The following is a 27,295-nucleotide window of genomic DNA, read 5'->3' on the forward strand; positions in this document are numbered from 1 at the left end:
TTCTGAACGATCGTGCGACAACCAGCTAAGACTCATCGTCGCGTACGCGGATTTTTCATTTATTATTATTATTATTCATGCTTGTTTTTTTTTGAGATATTCGAGTATTTAATCTAGTATTTTATCATAGATAGACTTTACATTATCGGTGTTTGTTTTTAAGGTAAGTAGAAATCCATTTATGAGCATTTCCATTTGTTGAAACGTAATTTCAGGTGATGCCCGATTATCCGAGGTTTTACCGATTCAGTCTACATATCTGAACCTGAGTTCTTATCGCATAAAGGAAAGATCATAGATAGTGAGGAAATTTGTCGAACTTCTATCGCATGAACTCCAACTATATAAATTGTTTGTCCCTAGACAAGTTCACATACAGTAATAAGCAAAACTGAACACACGCTCTTTAAAACTCTTGCAACAACTATTTTAAAATTCGACCAAACGAATTGATTCTTTCTTTGAAAAGTTAGATGGATTAGTCGACTGGACTAAAATTGTTGTTGCAATTTTTAAAACATTATTCTATCTTAACGGCTGTGTATTCAGTTTTGCATATTATCGTAAATAGAGTTCTATCGTATTGAAGTATTTAATGCACGTGTATGAGCTTCTCAGAAACTTGTATCCCATGTGGACAGACTTTGTATTATAGATGTTTCCATATTTTATGCAGTGTTTTATGCAGTAGGTAATTATGCCTTTTTTTCTACAGTTGTATCGGTACAAAGACACTCGACGATATCGAGCATTAATCTTCTCATTCGCAGACGCGTATTGGGTCAGTATCGATCAGTGGTAATTGAAATTCTACTTATAAACGATAATAGAATGAAATGTTGTTATTAGAGGCGCAAAATTCTCGGCTACACGCGAGGAGACTGATCTGTATCTGCGAAACTGATAAAACTCCTCTTGTCGAATTTATTGCATGTAAGAATGGCGAATAAAGATTCGAGAGAAACTTATGGAACAATGCGATCTGTGCTTTATTCAGTCGTGTAAACTGTGATAAATATATGTAGGAATAAACCGCATCATTGTATGTAAACGTCGACGAAATGGCGCGTAATAAATATTGATGGCTGAGATTTACAGTTGCATTTATCTGCATACATACAACTTAGAAACGGTAATATTTACCGCGTGAAAGTTTACAGTTTAATATTGCGGTAGAAAATTGTATTTATCAATTTGTAAACATTAGTTTTAAATTTATTAATACTTTATCGCGTCACTTTCAAATTTTATTGTACGGAGTATACATCAAAGATTGTACAGATTGCACGATTGATATAAATCGATTGTTTTCGGACATTTCATTCAAGTAAATCACTATGCGTTATCTTCGATGCTCGATAGGATTTAAAACAATCGCGCGCTGATTTCGTCGAAAAACCAAAAAAAAAAAGGAATTTTCCTTGAAAATAAATTATAAGTAAAACGAATGTGATTACACCTGATGACGTTCAACTTGTGTTTAATCATCGACTGTTCCAAGCAGGAGAATAAAAAGAGTGATTTTTTCCGGAATAACGATAAGACAAACTTTTCTTTCGGATACTGACTCATTTTTCTTACGCAATCAGTAAACGAGCTACGTCGTTTAAGATTATTGTCCTGAAATCATTATATTCACCATTGTTCCGTACTTCAGATCGTCCTTCGATTGAAGAACCGCGAATGAATCATTCGCTAGAAAATAACTTGCACAAAAGTCAAGAGGATCCAGTAATTATCGTCAAATATGTAACAATTGATGAAAGATAAGAAATTTCTAAGATGGGAATACACAATCAACGATGAACTAAATACATAAATTTTAAATTCATAATTTTTGTTGATAAATTTTTATCACCAAAGTGCTTAAAGGAACGGTGACCTTAAATTACCATATAAGTAGACTTTGAAACATAGTGTGAGACACATTGACGAATGATAGTTGAAGAAATAAAGTGACGGAGAGAAAATATCAGCTGAATATAAATCTACGTTCGTTTTTGTTTATCTTTTATTCATCTACTTTTGATTTAAGAAACCTACGAATACATTTAAATAAATAACCAAATATCATTTGAGAAACATACTGTCCCAGTTAAAAAACGTTTTTCCTGAATTATTCGGTAGCCTGTCATCGAATGTCGACGTAAAGCTTATGCAAACGAGTACAAATGTCGCCTATATGACTTTTACATGCGCCTTTGGCGCGACGATCGCTTTTCCATGCAAATTATCTATCCTCCATACGCGCTCTTTTGTTGCTTTTGTACATCTGACAATGTATTCAAGCGGTTTCTTTCTTATACACGTTACACATGGATCATTGTGAATGCGAGTGAAGAAACACAAAATTTCGTCGTAGAATACGCGTCGTTACTTTTTCAACGTCAAGCTATCCTAATATGGTACCAATTTACAGTAAAGTTTAAAGATCATGAATTTTTAACTATGCCTTTTTTCTTACAAGCGAGTCGCGCCTCTTCTTAGGAGCTTTATTCTTCTCGCCTGATTTCTCGAGTTACAAGTCATCCCACTCGACCAGAACCTTTCTGGCAGAGGATCAGGTTCGAATTTATCCCGATGAAACTGCGATTTCGACGCTACGAAAATCGATAGACAGTGTGGGAACACGTCGTCCTCGTTTCCCGCTTTTATCTTTTTGCTCTCCTTTCAGTTTCAATTAAAAGAGCTCGGCGCATTTTTCACAACAGCAAGATAAATACAGAGAACGATAAGATTTGTATTTATCTAGAAAATCTTTTTGTGTGTTTCCAAGCTTCTGAAATTTGAAATCATATCCCCAATTTCATCTATACTGGATTTCCTGTTAATTTTTTTATTAATTTTGGAGCAGTTAGTTTCTCAATGTAAAAAGTACGAAAAAAGTGTTGGGCTAACTTTTTTTCTTTAAATTCGTCGTTTCTACGAATCGTTCACAGCAATGAATCCAAACTGTTGATCGATAATGGACATACAGGAGTGAGAAATCGTGTAGATGTCGATCTATTGATTGCGGAAAGAGTTCTCAGTGAGAATCGAACGTTCATATTAGAGTACATATCGATAACGAGTGACTCAGGGAATACACGTAGAGACTCGACTACACGTGACAGGAATGCGTATTGTGTATTTGAGATCTATAGGAGCGTGATACGATTGGGAAATGGCAGAGTTTTGTGTGAATAGTTCGCGTAAATTCAGAATGGATTGTTAAAAGTCAGACATCTAAATATCTGACGGAGAATTAATTTAAACGTTAAACGCTTCAAACTCCCTAATAAAAATATAGACTCGCAATAAAGACACCTAAGAATAAAATTTCATTCGAATCGTCAGATAGTCCAATTTACGTACAGAAGATTAATATCCACGAGCAAACCGATTTCCGTATGAAAAAGTTTGATTTCACAGTTTCCCCAAGATAGAGATTGTGTCACTTGTACCACATTTCCTTTCCAAATGCTACATTTTCTACTCTCAAATTCCAGCCTATGACAATTCTCAGTCTTGTACGATTCTACCACAACCGTGCCGTAATTAACGTAATTCCAACCAGAATAATTAGAAAAATTCTTCCACAAGTACTGCAAAATCGTGAACACCGAACGAGTCGTCTCCGTTTTACGGTTGCATCGACTTCTTTCTAAGGATACCTCCGGCTCGTGGGAAGGTAAAAAACGCGCACTGAATCGTCAAACAGAGACCGGCAGCGACAATGATGATTTCTACGCTGCTTATGTAACTCTCTAAAGCTAGGTCGTTCGACGTTGGTTCGCTCGTCATCGACGAACGAACGTCATCTCGATTGAAGCAAAAAGAGAGAACTACATACGTTATAAAATTTTCTTCGAATCCAAATATAATACACACTACAGAAATATCGACAAAGAAAAATTATCAAAGTACTTAGAAAGGAGGATATTGGCAAGATTCAGGTGTGGAAACGAGACCAAAGCAAGGGAATACTGGAAAGAAGAGGGAGAAAAAAGATGCACACTATATAGAAGGAAAGAAGAAGACCAGATACATGTAATAGAAGAATGTGAAATAACGGGAGGACCAAAGAACATAGGAAAAACGCTAAATGAGACTGGAGAAGGTTTAGCAGAACTGAAAGCAATAATAGAGAAGAGAAAGGCAAACGACAGGAAGGAAGTACAGTAAGGAGGCTAAAGCCCAAAGTTGCAATAGTTTTTAGTCATTAGTTGTTAATTTGTAGTTTCTAGTTTTAGTTTTTAGAGATAGAATAATTAAGGGAGTGCGATAGAATAGAGTGGATATAGTGGGGAGGTAGACATATAAGAAGCGAAATAGATATAAGAGACGTAAAACCGAAAGTTCGTCCAAAGCCGAAAGGTACGGACTAAGCAATAATAAATAAACAAATATAAAATTTCCTTACTAGAACAGCCATTAGTATTCTAATCGAGTATTAATTGGCACGGTGTTCTAACATCGCTCGACTGGAGAACGGATTTTATTGAGTAAGATAAAATGTTGGGTCATCGAGATTACGCGGTGAAATAATAGTTATAGGACACGAGACTTTAGAACGGATCGCGGCAGATATGATCGTAAAAAGTCACGCGAAACGTGTATTTTAGGATACAGTCGGGGATAAAGACAAGAGCGTAGGTAAGGGTCAATGAAGCTTAATCGATCTAGTACATTTAAGTTTTATCTATTAAGACTATTTAATGAACCGTTGAAATTAATGTTTACATTTCTGTGTAAACAAACCATATCTAACGAAACATCATTGATATCTATTTCCACTAGTTGTCCACTTACTTTTGTCCCAGACTGTACATTGTGTGTATTATGTTTTGAGTCGTTTGTAAGAAGCGAACTTATATGTGTGTTATTTGAGCGAAAACGCTCGAGGCGCCTGGGGCCAGGCAACCCGTTCCACATCGCTGCGTTGCGGTGCGATCATCCTAAATCATAACGCCTGTGCCTATACTTTGAAGCGCGTATACGTGAATTTTAAGGGTCGTTTGATATCTTTAAACGATGTCCAGGCATCGAAGATTATAGCCTGATAAAATATAGCTTGATAAGAGGTATATATTGGTTGTGAAATGAAAACTGTGTGTGCTGTCTCGTTTGAAGAATACGAACGACGTGAAGGGCTACTTACTTTCTAAGGACAATCGCAGGGCCATGGCCAAACGTGAGAGCGCGTCTACCAAGGGTGTTATATGTCTTTCCATAAGCTTGTCATCTAGCAACCAGCGTTAGTCGAGTTATTAACTCGAGCGAGGAAACGTGCAATTAGAAATTGATGTCATGTTTGTTTCTTTCATCCTTTTCATTAACAACTGCTATATTTTCTTAATTGCAACTGTTAAATGTGCATTCTGTACAGAGTGTTTTAAACCGTATCTCCGTTTTAAAACATGTTACATTAAATCGAATAAGATACGTTACAAGTATTAGAACTTTACAATGGAAAGTTAATCGCGGAGGAATATTTTTGTCATGTCTCAAAATTACTCTTTACTTGTATTCCTCATTTTCGGTGTCTTGTATTTGTAAATGGATATGAAACAGCCTGTACAGGTGCGGACGTTTTCTTGTAACTTTTGTTTCGCAGAGGAAACGTTCGGTTGCAGAGTCGCGGCGCAACCAAGCGTCAAAGAAGCAATCGAGATACCCGAGAGTTAATTGCCAACCGGGCACTGCCGCGTTTTAGAGATGTATCAGGGGTAAAAAAAAGCGATCAAGATGGTTGGTAGTTAATTGTTAAGTAGGTAACAAATACGCAGCGGGTAGAAATATAGCCGTAGCGATTAAGAATGGAATTCGAAGCTCTCCAGATACGTCTTCTTTCTTATTTCAATGCATTCGAGCGTTTTCTGCAGATGGCAGCATAGCTTGGTTACACATCGGATACACTTGCGGTCATCTAAACTTATATTTGTTAAAAAATTAAAAAAGCAAACATACGGAGAAATATTAATTTATAATTTTCTCGTTACTTTTCTCAATCTGTTTCAATTTATAAAAATTAATTGTTACGTGTATTATAGTTCATTTTTCAACGTAAAGCAGAGCAAAAGGCGCAAGAAAGTGGGAGAGAGAGAGCAATTACTTGCGTATTTGTGTATTTAGACTTACATGCTGGATGATCGTATAATCGATGGATCGGGGTGTCGTTCAAGTTACCCATCAATCTCACCACTATCTTCTCAACGAAATCTCGAACCGTTTCCATCGTGTTCGCATCTTCTTGCTTCGTGGCCAAACCCTGTCCCGAACTGGTAGCTGCATTTTCCACTCCTAAAAAAATTCAAATATTTCTTTAATTTATTTGCAAAACATCGTACAATGCTTTATACTTCATAGTCAGCTTTAATTTAATTAAACGATCGACGAAACGACCGATGAATTTATATCTCCTTTGAGAATTAAAATCAAGGACGTCGTTTAGCCTCGTAATTAATTTCTTCGTTTCTCATCGTTTGCGGTACTTGCACTATCTTTCGACTGAATTGTTCCACTGGAAACGGAAGCGAGATTCATCAAACCGACGTTATTGTGTTCAATTAAGCACACTACATTTAAATTCCTTTGAATCTTCGTAAGGTTCGCAAGGAAAAAGATTCCATGTGAACGATGAGCAGCTGTCCCTGCGATATCATTTTAAACTAGGTCAACGAGCATAAGTCCGGCATCGTTAACATTACTTTTACCTTATCAGCTTGATATATGAACATTTTATAGCACACATCACATATGTTTCATATATGATTGTCCAATTTTTTCTTCATAAACTGCGAACGATTCCTGACAAATAAAATACTAGTTCAATTAACAATCTAACGCAATATCTTCAAAAATGCTATCGTATGAGATTAACAGACAAGTGGCCATTATTTAACACGCGACTCTTTAATTTGTTCGTCTCAAAACTGCAAATAATCTCCGCCAAACAAACTACTCGTCTAATTATTCTCCTATATTATTATCTATATTATCGTCCAGTTATTATCTTCAATTTAACAAGAGTAACAAAAATATCTGCAAAAGTGACCACGATATTAAAATCAAGCCATCATTCGTCTACTTCAACAGGTTCCCTAACTTTTCCATCCAATTAAATCCATCCATCTAAGATACAAGATAACAAGCATGAAAAAGGAAAAATGGAAACAACTTACTCATTCACGCGGCCGTAACTTTCTCCCCCTTTCGTCAGAACGAACGGTTGTCCCAACATGAGCACGAATCGCGCGTTGCCACGAACATTTTCAAAAACTGTCGACCGAATCGATTTGTTTACAATAGGCGCCGGTCGAAATGACGTATCAAGTATCGGTTCAAGGGAACGATGCGGCGCGATCGCGAATCTTTGTGCAACTGACGCGGCGCTTTCTAAACGAAAGTATCGACGACCATTAAAGATCTACCACTGTAGTCCTTTTTTCCCCTTGTGTTTGTAACCGCATTCTCTTAGGCGAGTACCGCAAGACCGGTATATTTATCAGTTATCACACGGCTTCGAGGCCGCTCGAGCGCGAACAGACATCGATCTTCGCTCGAGGATACTTGGTTCGACGTTCGTCCCACGGCGTCGATCCTTTGCCCTTCAGTTGAATCAAAATACGATCTCTTTAGTCTTCCGAGTACTCCGTCCTTCGTTTCCTATCATCGACCATTATGTGTTTTATTTATTCAATCTTTTACTACAAACTCTCCTTCTACATCCTTTTCTAAAGATGGATATTTAAAGATCGTTACGGATCTTGAGACGATTCTGATGAAGCTTGATTCTGATGGTCGTTTTGATTGCGTTTTGATGTCGGATATTGCGAAAGGATTTATGGAATCTTTTATAATTTCTTCTATAATTCTTCTCCGAAGATGGATCCGTAGCGTAGAGTAGAAACTGTTACCGATCTTGAGATCAGTGCGCCCGTTTTTGTTGCTTTTTAATCTAGGACAAGAGTACACTTATGAAACTTCTTTTCAATTTTCTATCACTTGTCTCTGACGAGCATTAATTTCGTGCTTGAAAACGAGGCTCCGTTTATTAGACATTTTTTATCACACACTTTTGTCGAGTTTCAATTTGTTCGTTCTAGTTGCACTCTGTTCTCGAAAGTTCGAAAAGAACGAGGCCCTATTCGTTAAATATCCTTTCTTAATTTTCCATCAATCTGTTCTTTTCACATTACGTCTTCAACAAGCCTGCAGTGAACAAACGAGAAAAAATGTCCGGAGGAAGTTTCTTCGAAATTTTTACAATGCCTGCAGAATCATCAACCGACTAACCCGTTCCACTCGTCGAGCCTTTCGAAACGTCTCATCCACTTTTTCATCTCCAATCATCCCGTTCGAAGCCAGACTAATCCTTCAGTCTTGATTAGGTATCGCGACTTTCGCGCGCTTCTGCCGTCCTTGTCTGCTATTTTCCATTTCTAAACGTATAGAACCGGTTACTGGAAGCCTTCCTCACCATCGACCAGATCTCGAACAACCTCTCTAAAAGTCTTCGACGACGTTCACTGAAAAATGGCAAGGAAACGCTAGGTTCCACGATATTTTCACCAACGGGACCTGCTTTCACGCTGTCGGCTCGTTCGACTTCCGTCCTTCGCGACTGCAGCTTGTTCGCGTGCACGTTGCAATTATTATCGATACACGATTATTCCCCACGCGTGGACCCTGGCAGTCACCTTGCGGTTGCACAACACGCGCGTGCACGAAGTAAACGACGTATCGTTGCGAGCCGAGCCGAGAGGAATCCTCCTTCATGGAATAAACGACACGAAAGAAAATTCACGCCGGAGGAGAGGGGAAAAAATGTTGCTCGATCGGTCCGAGTGACGATCGACATTGACCGCTCGGTGACTCGTTTTGCGCGAGCGGATTCTTTCCAGGGATGCGAGTAACGGAGCGGACGAGACGGCGAAAGAAACAGGCAGAAAGGATTACAGGAGTGCGCGATGTTACTCCCAAGAGTACTGGAGCAGAACTGAGGTTCGCTACGGAGGGCCCGGAGACAATAAGACCGATGAGCGCGCGGGAGTTCCGCTTACAACCGGCCCGAAAACCGATCGGAATTCGGCCCCGCGGCTCCTAATCGACCCTGCCACCGTGTCTTAACAACCTGCTTGCTTTAAGCTTTTTCCGCGCCCCTTGCATGATGCCTTGCAGGACAGGAGTAAAGTGGTTTCCTTGGAAATACTTATCTAAAGCTCGTCTTTCTTTTCTTCATGACGAAGAAAATGTTTCGTAGTCTCTTAACGAAGGATTCGGTTAAAAGACGCATCGTAGTGGGAATTTTTTTTTGGTATTTGATATTAGGTGTTGTGTATAAAGGTTAGTTTTTTTTTTTTTTTTTTTTTGGTTTTGATAAATTTTTAGAAATATGCGTACAAGTTTCTTCTTCTCTTATATGACCAAGAATATGAATTATGGTCTTGTACGGAGGAACCTGTTTAAAAGACGCGTTGTTAGAAGAAGCTTTCCAGTGCAATTACTAGTTGGAAGTATTTCTTGAGGAAGAAGAATATTAAAACACGTTTCGTTAGAAGCTTTTCTCTGCAATTGCAAGCCGAGATTATCGTGGATATAGGTTGATCATGTGCTTTAGATTCTTATAAACTCATGGACGTATTTCCCTAAAGGTTTTCTTGCTTTTATGCAACGAAGGAGATGAATCGTGATCTCCCGCGGTAGAACAGTATGTAAATGATCTTAAAAGATTAAGGTGCTTTAGATTCTTACAAATTCTTGCAGATGTATCTCTAAAATTTTTCTTTCCTTTTATGCAACGAAGAAAATGATTTATGGTCTCTGGAGAAGAACGATACCGAAAGATTTTCATTCTTAAGATATTTATAAATTGAAACTCTGATGAATAAAAGTAACGCGGTGTGATCTAGATTCTCGTAAATCTTGTCTCACATTCATCGATCTCAGGAGAGTACAAAATCTTCAGATTTGCTATTTTTTCAATTTCAAAGATCTTCAAGATTCTCAAATTGGAACCTTCTCGTCATTCTGTTAACATCGTTTCATCGTTCTAAAGGCCCATAAGCTATTCAAAAGCTCCCCCTAAATTTTCATTTACAATTCCCAGTGTAAAACTTTTATAAAGACGTTCTAACTGCGTCCTATCATTATCGTCAATGTTTCGTCCTATGTTTTATATAAAAATTCAACTTCAGCTAGCTTATTGCAATTCACGAATTTAACACGAGCGGTAATCAAGCGAAGAGATCGCGAGTTCTAAACAGCTGGAGGATCTGGTTTTCTGAAATTTCGCGCGGCAGAATGCGCCGCGATCCATGCCGGTTTCCTAGAAGAAATAACGAGCGTGGATCTTTCGGCTCGCGAAAAACGACGAACAGGGACAAAACTGTTGGGCACGACCGTGCTCTGACCATGTTTGGCGAAAGAACAGATCCTTGGAATAGGCTGTGTAAGTTGGTAGAAATCAAGAAACCTGATGCGTGTATCCATGTACAAAGAACGCATCTCCATTTGGACAAACCTCCTGCGATCTTGCCTCCTTCAGGAATTCATAATTCCTGTAACTCTTAAACTGCATCCTTCAAGCTGGTCTTTCAAACGACTATTCAATTAACATTGTGTAAGCCTTCTCTAACGTGGATAAGTTTTTTCGATTTTCTCGGCTTCTTACGTCGCAGACTAATTTTTGTTGCAAAATGGAAACAAGAAATCAAATATCGTAGATTCTTTTATATCTGTCTTAAAGTTAAGAAATTTTCGAAGATTTTGGATCGAAAAGCAAAGAGCTACAATTAATTATAATCCTTTTCGCAAATAAAGAAAATTTTTCTTATAAAGAGTAAAATTCAGAAATTGTGACTTGATAGTTAAACACAGCATACACACGTAATATCAGGTTAATAAAACGAAACCACGGATCTTGTTAAAAGTTTCTTGTTCTTCAAAACTTCCTTGAGAAACTTTCCCAACGTTACTCAACTCTCTATACGTACATATACAGCCTCGTCGATACGAATAAAATACAAAGTATAAAATTCTGGGTGGAGGGGCAAATCCATAGCATAGCATAATTCGATGACAATCTACTTTCGTGCTTGCCTAACGTTATGATCGAACAAGATAAGATCATTTGGGTTAGAAGTATATTCGTGTCAAGCTAAGTAGTTTGATAATAACAAATTTTTAAATTGTTTTCTAATAATAGACTATTTAACTAATTATCGATGACCTCATAAACGTTCAAATATGTTACGTATACATTATATTTAGAATAGTATATTATCGACAATTTGATAGCTATAGTTTTTTCATAATGACAACTGACCTTAATATCTTCTGTTGTAATTATCCTATGTAATTTAGTGCCGTGTGAATGTTATTTATTTCCACAGGTTATTTTATCGTTTAGTTTATTAGCTCTCATAATATACCATCTCCTCACCGATCTCAATGATTCTACCATACTGTTATTCCAATCATTTTCTCGTTTCTGATGTTTTTTCTCTTACTGCACCTAATTTATACGATATTTTTCTATTCATTCATTATTATGTTCGACTAATAGTGTCTTACAACATACAGCATACAAGTTTGATTATTCTGTGTAAAGTTGAAGATCGAACTTCGAGATATCGGAGCTTAGCTAACTTAAAGAACCTTGTCTCGCTACACAAGTGACCCGCATCGTAACTTGCACTGTCAAGTTATACATAACGGGCCGAGAAATCATGAATCGCGTACATTCCACGTGACGTGGGACACGAGCATTTTTTTCCATCGAAGAAAAGCTACAGTTTCCACGGGGCCACTATTTTATCCGTCCGCTATCTAGTAGATAGAAGTTCTCGTTCCTGATCAAACGGTCCGATACGATTCACGCGGAAAAGATCGTAGGCCGTGTGCAACGAACAATGAGCATCGCGGGGAATCCAGCGTGAGATCATTTTTGCGACCCGTTCTTATTGTTGCCTCTTCCGTTACACGACTTTTCTGGCTTGGAACAAGGACGCCCGTTTCAAGATGGCACAATGGTGTCTCAGCTCGCGATTCAACGCTGAATCCAACGTCAATTAACATGTTCGCTGCAAGATTTTCTCAGATAGTTATTTCGGGTTAATTTCGTTTTTCTTTATTTTCCTTGCGACTGTTTTTCCCACTCTTTCGCTGGATCGCTCGTGTCGTGAATCTCCTCCAATTAGCTAAAGATCTAAGATCCCCTCACAGCTGTTTCCGTATAAAAGCCTGGACAAATTGCAACGTTCATTACGTCGATTGACGTTGATCTTTCGTGTTGACAGGTTAGATAATCTTCTTCGATTAGTAATAACGTCTCACGAATTTCTCGATGTTCTTGCGGTAATCTATTGGCGTGAGATGACGTTTTATTGACTAAGACGGCGAATTGATGGATGATTTCGTATATGTTATTTTGTATTCGCCACGTCGTATGCTTGCAAACGTGTACCTACGTGTTTCGTGTAATTTTCACTAATCTTGCGTTATCATATAAAATATGTAAACGGTAAAAATATATATAAGGAAATAGAGAATAGAGAGAAAATTCGAGATAGATGATCGACCAAGTGATAATTATAGCGGGAGAAAATGAAAATAGTCGGTAGAATTGGAAACATCTGACTTTCTAAAATTCAAGTTCGAATTGACCTATCGTTAAGCTCAGCTATATAGCCGAACAGTTGAAGAGACGAGAGGATCGCAAGGAAGACGACGTCAAAGCGAGGGAAACAAATGTTACGTGGAGCAAGGGCAACGCGATTAAAATTTACACGAGGTCGTTTCGACGTTTAATTAAGCTTTACATCGTCGCTTAGAACAGATGGTTCGAGATTATCGTCGAGTCGTGGAAATTCGCTCGAATTTCACGCCGCTCGCTGCCTCCACGACAAACTCGCAATTAATTCCCTCTCTAGCACCGTATGCACAACGCGTATCGATTCGTCGATCGTTCACCGCGCCCACGGCTTCCAACCTGCAAATCAATTTTCCTCGAAGGTCTTGCAATTGTCCGCGATTCTCCTTCGAGCTCGACCTGTTCGCGATTCTTTCGTGGACAATCGTTTCTCCGTTGCTTCTTTTCAAGGCACTGCATTAGCGAGGAACATGTAGGAATGCTTCACCTTGTGTCGCCTTGGAAGCTGCATTATTTATAAGGGGTCCGTCGGATCGATTTTCTTGGGAACTCGAGGGACGCGTCGATTTTCTTGCATTCGCAAGTTTTACTAGCTGCACTCGCCGTGTCTAGTCACCCGATACTTTTATTCAAACTTTTCACTAGTATGTTTGGTGAATAATTTTGGATGCAGTTTGGAGCAGAGGGTGGCGCAACAGGTAGCTATTGTCGTTTGCAGAATTCGCGAATGCTTTTGAAAGTCTGTAGGTTACAGAGACGAGACAGAGATGGAACATTTTGCAGCGGCTACAAGGAGTATCGGGATTTTCTCTATGCTATGTACCTTTCCTTTCGCTTTATATATTATGCTGGATATGAAATATTCGTTTGACTTCCCTTGAGGATGTGCTCAGTACTGGAATTATAAAACCTGTCAAAGTAACGGTTCCTTGATATCTTGTTATTCCAATTTTAATGCTAGTATTGTATATAATTATTATGCTATATAATTGCTTTCAAATGTTTATGACAAAATTAATGATAATATTAAAATAAAATCATGGTTATATTGTATTTGCTTATTTTCATCATAATACTTTAATTATACGCACTCGTGCATAGTATTATAAGTCTGTAATATTAGCAAGGAACTTTGAATGAAATTGTATGCTTATAGAGTAGAAACCAGGAAATTATGAGTAACATTCTAAATAAAATAGTAGAAATATTTCTACATAACTGGATAGTCTTCCTAAGGATAACGAGTAAAATGCTTTTTCAAATGACAACTCCCAGTAGATCATTTTATAGCGACTACACGTTGAAAAGATATCGCTAGGAACTAGTTCGTTTTCCTGCTTTTTCCTCGGACACGTATTAATTGAAATAGTTTCGACGCTGTTTCTAAAGAAACCGGTTATTGAGTCGATAAAAGTCTTCTTGTCTTCGGTTCGTTTACGCCCTTATATAATTGGTATCAGACCCGTTTCCGGCGATAATCATAGCGATTGCAACACGGTTTTATCGATGGGGAAAGTGACAATGTCGATAATCCATGTAATCCATATCGAAAGATCGATCATTTATCACCTGTTCACATTTATATTATCATCCAAGAATTAAATTTATGGTTTCAAATAAGAAAAGATACTGTTTCGTTTTTTCATATCGACTGATCGCAATTAATCAAAACGTTGAATTTAAAAAAAAAGTGATTTACTCATATGTTTGTTTATCGCACGGAGGATTAATAATTCCAAGATAAATTTTAGAAAATAATTTTTGTATCGTCATTAATATTCTCTGCTTTCTAAGTTATGTTGATTGATCAATATACTTGCTGAGCGGCTTATATGCAGATTAAAGATTCGTGGAAATCGTAAAATAAAGATTAATGAACAAACCTGCCACGTAAACTTGTGATTTTGCCGTATTGAAGTATCGATGTAAATCTTTCTCGTCGATCGGCCCACCGAATGCCTCGATTCCGTTTTTTTTCAACCAGTACCTAATAATAAATTCGAATTTCATTAAAAACTTTTCGAAAGTCGAATGATAACGATCGCATAAATGTTATTTTAGAAAATTATGCAAGGTAAGAGTTAAATTGAAAGGAGAAATTATGCAATGGTTTAATGAAGTTACTAGACGTTTCGTAAAATTAAATAGAGTTTCGTATAGAATTGTGTAACGAATTAGTATATCGCCGTGGGAACCTTTGTTGACGGCAAAAGAGACAATGCCAAGCGTTATCTGACGGGTCCCAACGGGAGCAGCCTTTCCTGCAGGATTTTCCACCGCAATCCTCACAGCGGACTCCACGTCCCAGGAAAAATGGCTTTAGACAGCAGGTGCAACGATTCTCGCTCACGGGAATTTGTTTTTCGTCCTCCTTCGAGTCTCCAGGCTTCCTGCAACATCGCATGTAATTAAAAAAAATTCTGCCGTTTAATAAAAATTGATGAATTATCTGGCAAATTAAAAATTTCCATACTAATATACTAAATTAAAAATTACTGATATTTGCTATTGGAATTTTCCTGCTACTAACGCAGGTGATTAAGAATCAATATTATTGCGAACTTACGTTCAGAAATCTATCTACGATGAATATTGCAAATGCTTTTGATCAAGGGAAACAATACTTCGTCGTGCATCGATAATTATAATCACACAATGGTACGAAACGACATTAAGGGCACAGTGGTGGACGAAAGAAAGTTTGAAATTGCTACTTGCGTATATGTAATAAATTAGTAACTTTCAACTTTATGTCCATTCATTTCTCTGGTCAAATGCATTTCCAGTCTCTAAAGTTATGGTGTTTGCTGGTGGTACCCTCTCACTTTCAAACTTTCTTTCATCCCCCACTGTACATCTCAATAATACAGTTTATAAGAATTTGCTTTTATTAGAGGACCATTATCAAATGATCGATATCCAATATTTCCACAGATATTTACTTACAATTGTTAATTAAAGTGTCACGAACAGATAGATACATAATTCGTAGAACATTTGTATGCACGAAATAAACTATCGGTTATCGACTATAACAGCGCGGTTCCGCGATTGCGATTAATCGATGTAAAGGCGCTCTAGGAGGTGCTGCACGCTTTGCAACTTAGGCGCGTAACCGGTCGAGTGCAGTGTACGCGTCATTATGTAACCACTTTTAAATAAACATACTTTCGAAATGCTTTCTTGCCTATATTAAATCCAGTTAACTTTCCACGACGACCTGGCGGTAACTCGATTACACAACGCTATCGATTACAAAACGTTTTTACGCCTAGTGAACGATATATATACATTGGTTCACGAAAATAAGTGGACACTTGCCATAGTATGGCTTTCACGGTTCATGTCTGAAAAATTTTGAGATTTTATTAGCACCACAATGAGACACGACTGTCATGATTATATTGATAAGATTTGGATCCAATTTAAAAATGGATATAGAAACTGCAAGATATTCATAGCAAACTCATGTACATAGTAAAAAAATTACCTATACAGTATGAACAGCTATCTCGAGAATGTAATAAATGCTAAATATGGCCTCACTGCGTGCTGAGATTTATTAATGTGATGGTAATTGACTGTTTAATTATTTCTGTAATTCCTGCGATATATATATGCTTGTATTAAATCTTGTACTTTCTAGATATATTTTCAAATTTATTTTAAACTCGACCAATATAATCGTCAGCGTTCATAATGGCGCCAGTGATGATTTCAAAATATTCCGTATAATACGAATAACATATTCGTAAGAGGTGACTATCAGTCGATCTTTTCTGTCTTTTCCAAAGGAATCCTTGTTCCATTTTCGCCAATATAATTACAGTTCCTCTATCTTGATTCTCCTTTACGAAAAACGGAAGCCAGAAATTACCAAGGGACTAATTTCCATAAACGTCGATTATTTCCTCCGCTTTTGTGCCACGAAACAACGCATCCATCATTGTCGAGGCGGCTCTGCCGCGCGTCAATTATTCATGCACGTAGGTATTACGCGATGTCCAATGATAGGTCACTGCGTTTAATGAAATTTTCGCCAGTTTGCATTTGGGTACGAAGCATTAGCATATGCCTCGTTACAACGTACAACGTTTTGCTAATTTCGTTATTGTTCCACAAAGATGAACAACCACTTTGATGGAACTTTTATTAACATTAAATGTTCATTTTCTTTTAATTCGTATTCTATTTGTGGAAATATGGTTGGTTGATTATACATATTATGTACTTTGTTCGATATTTCGAATAGATTAGGAATGAAGTATCGATTTGATTAGAATCTCGTGTTCTTACCGAAGGATTAGTACATATTTTATCGCTTACTCAGATCGTTATCGATTTCCTATAGCCAATTAATTATTTCGAACAATGCATCACTCCATATGACCACGCGCTCCATTTTCTCATTTTTCGGCATTAAATTACACCGTACAGGAGATTGCATTCAAGAGAACCAATATTTAAACAACTCTCAATCGCAAACGAGGAAAAGCTTGAAGAAAAAGCCCTAAATTACACAAAGAACGATGATATATAACCTAATAACACAGAAAACACGCTAGGATCACTAATGAATTCGACCAAAGCACTGAATAAATTTGATCGAAGAATCTCATGACTCACAAATCACGCTGTACCGCGAGATTCTTATCTCACGATATAGTTTTCATCTCTTGCACTTGCTGCACGATATTACGACACAGAAGTGTGACACGATGATCCACGATGATGGAGGATTAATCCTCGCGATCGAAGAAAGTGGCAGCAGCTCTCAAACCGGCGTGGCTTTCTTCGTCTCTTTCCATGTCGGAGGTGACAACCTTCACCACGACCACTTCGATGGTTATCAACAGAAAAAGCACCATGAACGTCGCCATATTGTACTTCTCCTGTCCAGGGACCACTCTTTCTGCCTCCAGCAGCAACGTGGCGATGATACTCGAGACGTAGCCCAACATCGTGCTTCTCTTTTCACTTTCAATTCAACGGCAAGCCGCACTTCCGCCTCATTCACCTCGATTTTGCGTTGGTAAACTGCCGGCAATGAGTGAAGGGGCGAAGAAGGTGCACCTAGATCTTGCCACTTCTCGTCACGAATGTATAGTATAAACGAGAACTTACTGGTAATGTGCAGTCCATCACACGGATTAACCAACTGGAAAACGAGCACCAGTTTTCCTTGCATATGATGTGCGTCAATCGTTTTTGTCGCTATATCGTTTCTGTCAGACTACTAGCTCTTTGTATTACACTTTCTCGATTTGTTACACATACGTATGCAACTTATAGACCAATAATATATTTCTTTCTAGGTTTTTTTCTTCGATTTTTCAATAATATATTCACATTATTATCTGAAAAATGAATTTTTCATTTCTTTAAAATTAGTTTCGCGTTTAGACAATTTACATTCGAAATTGGTGTAATTAATATCTTGATAACTGGAATTAAGTTTCTTCGTTAAAAGATATTGAATTCTAATTGACGATCCTTGTCCGATCTATTTCACATCTTTTAATTTAATTTGAATCGCTGATGGAGTTCTTTTAATGTTCGTATTGGCTCGACGGATAATACTATTTCTTCCACTTTTATCACACATTTCTTTTCCCTCTGCGACGATCTATTTCGAGGTTCGCTGATTTATTCCCTTTCTCTTCGCGATGAATACAACTTAATACCTCGTACACCGGCTGTTTTTCAACGATCTTTTTGCCAGACACTCTCAAAAGCCGTGTACTTTTTCTCTTTCCGTCGACGCTTGTCGGTACCGCTCTTTCTCTCGCCGATAATTAAACTCAATCACGCTGATTCTGCGGCTCCCAGCGCAGCAAAAAACTGGCTTCCAATGCAGACATTCGATTGCCTGTCGCGCGGCCGATAGATTGATGCGCTTTCCATGCAAATGTGAAGATTCAGCGATCTATTCGACAGAGATTCTTCGAGCCAACTTCAAGGATAATTCCTGTAGATGATCCTCGCAGCTTCGACAATATTATCGAGAACCGAAGATAATCAAATCGAGTCAGATCTTTCCTCTTCGATTATAAATATCAGTCTATGCAAAGCGGATCCCCTTCGAATAATGTTTCTCACAAATCTGTGATGTAACTGGCAGAAGGTCACATTAAACCTCTCGAACAATTCATCATTTGTAGGATAATCGACTCGACTTTCTTCCTTATTATAGCTTAAGTAATAGGCAATCAAATTAGGGTTGATTCCTCCTCTTCAATTATGTGTGCCAATTTCTGCACAATGGAATCTTGCAACAACATTCATCACAAATGTGTGTAAATCACATTAAGTGTTCGGAATATTTCACCACTGACGAGCAATCGACTCAACTTCTAACGTGATCGAGTCGAATCTTTCTCTTCTCCTGCGATGTGGATACAAAGAAAACTTTTGTAGATCAGAATAGAATTCGGAGAAGAAAATCACACTGAATTTCTCGAACAAATCACCAACGGCAAAGCAATCAAACTTCCGATATAATCGAACGATCTTCCTCTTCCTCTTCGATGGTTATTCATATAACAACGTTCGTAAACCATACGTAGAATCCTGTTGAAGCAACGTTCTTCGCAAGTCAGTGATCTAGGTAAAAGATCACACTGAGCCTTCCAAACAATTCACCAGCGGGAAAACAATCGACTCAGCTTCCCTCCTCGCCACCAGTCAAAGGAATCAACCGAAAGCGATCTCTCTTGCAGCTGGATCTTCCATTCAATTGAGTTCACGGACCATTTTCGTGGACACCGTTGGCGAACGGTGCCGATCAGCTCGTTCCTTTGTGCCGGAGTGCCGGTTTGAAAGTGACAGTAGCTTGGCTGGTCGGGGAAACTCGGTGTTATGCACACGAGCTACACGGTATGGTAGGAGATCTGTCTAGTTCAAGATCTTTCCCTTTGGCTTGAGCAGAGGTTGAGCACCCCTATCCATCAATTAACCCGAACTTTCACTGGATTTCGACTCTGTGTTTCGAGAACTAGTGGCGGCAAAAAGAGAAAAAAGAAGAAGAACAGCAGCCGACTCGGCCGAACCTTCGACGTCAATTGACGAAATCGTCGCTGGTTCGAACGCTGTTATAGGTCGAAATCGAGAATCCCCCTTGGTGTGGCCTGGTGCATGACGTAATTTCGAAAGTGCCACACAGCGATTGTTGTTACGTGGTACATACAACCTTTCACGGGTTCGCCAGATAGCTCTAGATCGTGATATTTCGTAACAGTATACTTACATTATGTATGCAAATCATCGATTCGATTATTTCGTTCGAATAAAGACGAGCTTTTTTTTTGCAAATGATCGGTTTGAAGGTTGGCAAGATGTTTGTTAACAGAAAAGAGAATTGTTCTCGTTATGTGTACAATGCTTGGTACGAGGCGAGATTTCACGCTTGGTAATCTAGAACACGGGTTTACGATTATAAAAGAAACGGTATTTTATGTAGGCCGTGGATCGAAAGAGAGAGTAGCTGGTTTAATAAATCCTTTTGAGCGAAGGATTATTCCGACGTTATTAAAATTCTGCTCCCTCAAGTAGTATAATACGGTAAGACATGCTACAAAGAACGAATCCTATAACGAGCAATTTTTATGACGAAAAGCAGAGTGCTATAACGTACAAAAATGCTACAATGAACATGATGAAATATCGGCCACTTCGCCTTCGTTATTGTGGTAAAAAGCAAACATTTTCGAATTATGCGAATGGATGGAACAAGTACCAGATTTTACAGTCAAGGGAAAGATGTTGCCAAACATGATTATCTCATCATTTTATGATTTCTACTAAATAATACATTTCATATAATTTTTACCACTTGTTTTTTAGTTTATATTACATTTTGCTGCTGTTTAAATCCTTGCACTGGCGATAACCTTGCTTTTCAGTGTGGGCCTGGGACGAATTACTCTTAAATATGTACGTTTCAATGTTGAACAGATGCTACAACGTACGTGGTTTGAAAATCAATTTCGTTTGTTCTAGCATATCTTACGTATATTCTTCCTATGTTCTCTCGTCTTGTGCTCTTAATGTTCGCGTTTCAATAATACTACATATAAATATAAGGTATTACACCTGACTACAACGAGGAAAAGATAGTAGATGCATTCGAACTGGTTGAAGGAGAAATAGTTCATTTAGTACTCACTATCTGCAATTTTTTGTTCACATAAGTGGATTACATTGATAGGAGCTCGGCTAATATAACACTTTAACGACATAGCGCACGCCAATCTGCATTCTATGTGAAATTGAATATATCAAATAACATTTTTAAATTGCTTGGATTGATAATAATTGAGAATAATTAAGATTGTTAAATAACATTTAACATTCCGAGCATTTTTGACACATCGACAAATTTTCATATCGACGTCTTAATTATTTTAAGAAATAGAATTTCGATGGAGTTGTTGTTCGATAGAAAAACTTGTAAAAATGAATGGGCATATTTGAAGGTATATTTCGTTGTAATAAGTAAAGTTTGGATAAATGAAATTCTACCGTATACCATATATTAATGTTATTATTGGATTCACAGTATCTCGTTCTACTAATGTCTGACGCTACGCACTGAAACGTATCCAAATCATGAATGACCTAATGCAGCATAATCAAGCCACAATCTTCTCCAGTAAAAAACCGACTGTTACGAAGCTCGTACTTTCTATATCTTCCGGAATTTACGGAGAAATTGTTGTTTTTTAAATTACAAGAGATTTTCAAAATACCAAATAGCATCGGTTATATCAAATCGCGTAGGATTTTGGTAAGATCAGAAATTACGACACTACGTAGGTTTCGCCGAAGGCCTTCACGTGTGATTAGTATTTTTCGTGCCCACGTGTCGTTAATAGTTGTATGATTACGCGATGAAATTGTGTGAAAGGTATTTCTATTCCCAGTTATTGCGAAACGATGCTTACTATCAAGGAGAATATCTTACGACACGTGCTACTCGCTAACATACCGAATTAAAATTATAAGCTAGCAAATAACATTGTCTTGTCAATCAGTTACTATAATAGTGAAATTTATGTTTGTTTTTTAAATAATTCCGTTACGTTTGCCACGTAACCACACTTTGTTATTTCGTAATAAATCTGCTTGATAAGATCGCTCGAATACTTTCAATTCTACCTCGATGTAAAATACAGAAATTTAAAGAAAATTACAGGAACGATATGAAAGTAAAATTGTAAACTGGAAAACGACATTCTTCTTTCATTTGCGTAAGAGCAAGATTTATATTTGTTTGTCAAACAATTTCGTTGTTTTTCGCACACTTCGTTATTTTGCGATAAATCTATTTAATAAAATGGCACGAATATTTTCAATCTCGTCTCGAGGTAAAATACAGGAACTGTTAAAATTGTTTTGAAAATAACACGACGATGGCGTGATTTATGTTCGCCAGAACGATCCAATTAAACCTTGAACCTCGGTAATAAATAATAGTTCGCGTAGTTGGTTTCCGTCTTCCATTTTTACGGAAATCGATCTGTTTCGCTTCTCGTTTCCACTCGGATTCCTCGCGATTCCGTGTTAACATTCGCATTGTATATTCTAGTAGGCTGAAAAGCTTAGCCATTAATCGATATCCGAACTATCGTACTTTCTTTAACCTCATTTCCATCTACTTGGTATTTAACTTTATCGGATGTAATTTTTTGAAAAAAAAAAAAAACATTGTAACAAAGACTGCGTTTGTAATTTTTTTTCGTTCCGCATGAGGTGCAAAAAATCACAGCACGTTATGTTCCATCTGTTAAGAATTTTAAATTACAAATTTTTCACTTCTAAATTTTTCTGTAACGCGTCAGCGCCGCGAATATGTTTGCTTTTGCCTCAGAATTTTTTCTTTATTCTTCGCGTATGATATTGAAAGCCAGAAGTAACATTCAAAGAACTTCATTCTCAACGGCATCTCCTCTTAAGAATTTTTTTCGATGCGACACGTTTCCCAACCTCGGTCATGAATCACACGACGAAGCTTCGTCCTATAGCCGCTGTTCTCGTCGAGCAAAGAAAATGTCCGCTCAAAGGGATCGGCTGGGTGATAAATCCATGGGAAGTTGATCGAAGTGTCTCGCGCGAATTTCATGGAATCGGCGTCGCGCAGTAAGTGGGCCAATAAATCGCCGGTGAACGGTTCGATCGTTAGCATCTTAATTGCACGAGCGAAACGCCCACGTGAAAAATCCAATGATTTACGGCTGCGTAATTTGAACTTTTACATCCAATGTTTTTCTTGCTAATGGATTTTCAAACAGTATCAAAGGTTATCGCGGATCGATATTTGTCCATTTTAAAGGGAACGCCACGGCAAAGGCGGTGTACACTCCCGTTTCAGATATCAAGGCACGGAAACTTAAGCAAAGCCGAAGAACCACTATGAAAGTATTAAAACTTTTAAAAACTATTGTTTCGTTTGAAACTCGTTAGACTACAAAGCGATCAAACTTTTGTATAAATAGTATTTGATTATGTTTAATCAAGAATTCGTCTGATACTCGACAAATTTTTCAAAATCGATTTTCTTAAAGACGAGGCTTAAAAACAAAGAAACTATTCTTCGATAGGGGTTGAGTTAAAAAACTGTGAGCATAAAATTATTGTATAAATTATGGTAATTTTCTACATTGTTATAATTCTTTCAAGGTCATGTTAACCAATTTCCACCTTACACGTGCATCGCAATTTTGAGTCTAAAATATAAAATTCCGATTGATTAAGGGGGTGTCCTGAATTAGAATGTTCTAAAACAGCGCCTTTTCGTGATTTTTTTTTAGAAGGGGAAGGAAAAAATGAAGTTATTGAATTTTGAGATATGGTTTTATATATATTTAACGAATACAAAAAGATTTTTTTTTAAGTAAAAACGAAATTATAACAGATTTCTAAGCCTATTTCATGGGCTGCAGTTTTCAATCGGCGGGAAAGATCCACCTCGTCATTCTTGACCGAAACAAAAAACCAAAAAAGGATTAAATTATTACATATTTTTCTTCTCGATGAACTAAAAAAGTTCGTCGAAAAGTTTATTTAAATAATTGTTGTAGCACCTTAAAGTTTATTTTTTCTTTTTATAAAACACATTTTTTCTTTAAAGCCGCCAAAATTTTTAATTTCATACTATTTTCTGCCTTTTTTTTAGTTCATTAAGAAGAAAAATATATAATAATTTAATCCTTTTTTGATCTTTTGTTACGGTCAAGAATTTCGAGGTGGATCTTTCACTCCGATTGAAAACTGCAGCCCATGAAATAGGCTTAGAAATCTGTTATAATTTCGTTTTTACTTTAAAAAAATTTTTTTGTATTCGTTAAATATATATAAAACCATACCTCAAAATTCAATAACTTCATTTCTTTCTTTCCCTTCTAAAAAGAGTCACAAAAAGACGCTGTTTTAGAACATTCTAATCCAGGACACCCCCTTAATCTTTTCCCTGCTGCTTCTGATGCTAACAATTGATAAATTTTAAGGACGGACGTGTACATTACGCAATGGTAAGAGTATAAGACAGAAGAAATTACATGACCGTTATGTAACTGAGTTACAGCAGCACGTGGGCTTATGAAACGTTGACAGCATAGGAGGAAATGTTCGATAATGCAACTGGACTTGTATCTTTAATTTCACTTTGAAGCCTCTCCGCACTAGTTAATTCGTTTAAGATCGTTTGAATTCGCCGCTGCTTTTACCTACAGACACTAATGGACGATCAGAGAGAATTACGTTCATAATTGAAGTGTTCGGACAAAATTTGGGACGAGTAGTAAAGTCTTTAATTTTAGAAAACTGAAAGCTTGGTGTAATTAATGAAAAATCATGGCACTTGAGGAAGCTCTATATAAAACTCTGAGAATGATAGCCTGATGATCTTATGGTTGCTATTTAATTTCTTCTCATATAATTTGTTTTGTTAGTATTTAAATGAGTTTACCTGTTTACTGTAATACTACGTTGCGTAACAGAATACACAAGTAGCCCATGTAATTTTTACTTGGCAATTTTCAGTCTAAAGATTTGAGACTAAAGCTCGAGTACAAACTAAACTTTGTTATAAATACAATACATCGTTATTAATTAGGATATTCTATATCTATTCACTTAGAAATTGAAGGAAAGTGAAGTTTCATCGTATATTTTATGACATCTTTGTTTTTCTTTATCCACAGAAAAATATCTAGTGGTTACAATTGTAACCATGTAATATGCCTATGTAATATGACTTATCCAATACCTCGAGTTTCGAATCATTCCAAGAAAAAACACAAGCTAAAGTCTCAATCTTGATAATTATACGATACCAGACCACGAAAATCTCAAAGTAAGTCAAATACGAATTTCCCGCTCTAGACATAATTAATCGCGATAAATAAATCGAACGTCTCATACCAATAAGTTGCGTGTCTCACTTATATCCAGTAGGCTGGTCCGTTTCCTCCTTTAATCGCCATTAATCGGAACAAACGAACGATACATACATTTCCAATCTCCTCGCAAGCAAATAAACACCGTAGACAAACACATACAATCTATCTCACGCTGCGATCGACGGCGACTCGATGAACCGATGAAATTACGAATCCTGGTAAACGCGAAGCTCAGCGTGAGATGTCTATTCGTTCAGAAGTTCTCCGTGGTATCGTACAAAACCGTTAACCTCGATCTTCTTGCGATCGATAGAAAGTACGTCCGTAGAGAGAACGCGCGATTAAAAACGCCGCGCGTCGTCCACGCTTCTGTCGAGCGGACACACGAGTTTCGTCCTTACCGTTTCTCTCGCTTTCTCCGGCAAAGGATCGTCCGTAGCAGGAAAATTTTGATCAATCGCTTCGCCTCGCTCGGTTTCATCAAGCACTTTGAGTATTCTTTCTCTTTTTAGCGTCGCACGTTCATTCGAAACACACGAACCGAATCACGGACGAGAGTTACTGTTACTCAATTTGCCGCAGATATTGCTGAAAGCTTCTTTCAGCGAATCACAAGTAAAACTAAAGCGACAAAGGATCCTTTGCAAGGAACACCGTTCGCGTTCAAATCCGGACAGTTTCCAAAGAATAAACGTGTATCACAAAGACTTTTTATAAACGAAGATCGTCAACGTTATATAACAAGGTCAAATTAAAACTGTCCAATGTCCTTGTTTAATTAATCGCGCCTGTTTTCTACTCTACGAACACTGTAACCAACAAAACCAAAAAAAACGCGCGCGCGATGCTTTAACAAATCTTCATCGAATGATCTTCGGAATAGGGCACGTCCCCCTTCTTTTTCGTTTATTCAGAAAATGAATTTGAAGAGAAGCGTTCTAATACCGGTAAAAGAAGGAAAATACACCGGCTGACTGACTATCCGCGACACGAAGCATCTCAACAATGAGGGAGCCGTTGTTCGAGGCTCCCCCGGTCTACGGTTCCTCCTCTGCTTCCGGTCCCCCTACACGCTGACCGAAGCTATTGTTTAATATGGTTTGATACGTCGGCCATTGTGTAACGACGTTTTGCCATTAAGGACGCCCGTGTCATGGCCCGGACTGTGCATCCCAATGTCCAGTTTGTTCTCCGTTCTGTTCTTCCCGACGCGCCACGTCTTTCCTCCATCCTTGTTCCACTCTCGAGGTCGCGATGTCGCTTGTGTTGGCCGACGTTGGTCGATGCTGTTGAACCGTACACCGAGCCACGCATCACTAATCGGTAACCGTGCGCGTACATCCGGTCCTGCCATGAATTCACGAACCGCTGCTGACCTCACGTGCCTGCACAGCCAACACGTGGACACACCTGTCTCATAATTCTAGATCGTTTCATACCTTCCGATTTTTTCACGTTTCCTTCGTCTTGGTATTTTCGAGGATTGCGCGAAGTTCTTGGATCGGATAACGTAAAGATTACGCGAAGTTTGGATTGGGTATCCTAGATATTGGAGATGTTACAAGGGTAGGTTGCTTCCAAGGTCGAGTAATTTACAGATTAAGAACGCTTGGATCTTGTGATCTATGGATTGGATAATTTGGCGTCGTGAGTTGAGCGTCGCAAAGATTTTGCGAAGATTGAGCGCTTCGAGGATTGCGTGATTTAAGGATTGCTTGATTTTGTACCTGGGGATTGAAGAATTATGCAGTGTTTGGTTTAGGTAACTTAAGGACTGGATGATTTAAGAACTGGGCGATGCTTGATTTATATAATTTAAGGACTGGCTGATTTAAAAGTTGGTTTAAGAACTGGGAGATGCTTGGTTCGAGTGTTTCAAAGATTGAATGGATGATGACGAATTGGCTGACGAATGTGCTTCGATTGCTAATTGCTGTATAACGATTGAGTGAGCGTTGTTGTGTGTAGACGTAGGCTTGATATATTCAAATATTCTTCTTTTTCTGATAGAAAATTGCTTGCAATTGAAAATCGTAGGCAGTGACATTTCACAGATAATTACGATAGATCCATGCTTGTCCTCCACCTCCTCCATCCTTCAATTACCTCCTTTCATGACTAATTCCTCTTTCATGATTTATCAGAAAGACAATTCCACCCGTTACTCATATCTCAAAACCCACGATTGTAATTTACCTTTTCATAGAAAAAATACACTGTACAATGGCTACAAAAAGTGCATACTTTTATTTTCTAATGAATC

General features: G+C 37.8%; 1 protein-coding gene and 1 long non-coding RNA gene across 6 annotated transcripts in view; one reads left to right on the forward strand and one right to left on the reverse strand.

Annotated features, from left to right (window-relative positions):
• The window catches only part of LOC126871999 (uncharacterized), a 57,496-nt gene that overhangs the window by 19,594 nt on the left and 10,607 nt on the right, over positions 1-27,295 (reverse strand). For 2 of the 5 annotated variants that reach the window (XM_050631438.1, XM_050631436.1), the window contains exons 2-5: positions 14,830-15,024; positions 14,518-14,621; positions 6,121-6,282; positions 5,141-5,224 (exon numbers count right to left, since the gene is read on the reverse strand). In XM_050631438.1, the coding sequence (XP_050487395.1) occupies positions 5,141-5,224; positions 6,121-6,282; positions 14,518-14,621; positions 14,830-15,024 (545 nt within the window). Of the gene's footprint in view, positions 1-5,140; positions 5,225-6,120; positions 6,283-7,163; positions 8,982-14,517; positions 14,622-14,829; positions 15,025-25,433; positions 26,016-27,295 lie in introns of those variants that run through there. The other 3 variants (XM_050631437.1, XM_050631439.1, XM_050631440.1) reach the window with 3 other exon arrangements.
• Positions 44-3,246, forward strand: LOC126872025 (uncharacterized). The gene is made up of 2 exons (XR_007691807.1): positions 44-691; positions 771-3,246. It is a non-coding gene; the product is annotated as an uncharacterized LOC126872025 (long non-coding RNA).

This window comes from Bombus huntii, chromosome 12 (assembly GCF_024542735.1).
Source record: "Bombus huntii isolate Logan2020A chromosome 12, iyBomHunt1.1, whole genome shotgun sequence".
Classification (NCBI taxonomy): Eukaryota; Metazoa; Arthropoda; class Insecta; order Hymenoptera; family Apidae; genus Bombus; species Bombus huntii.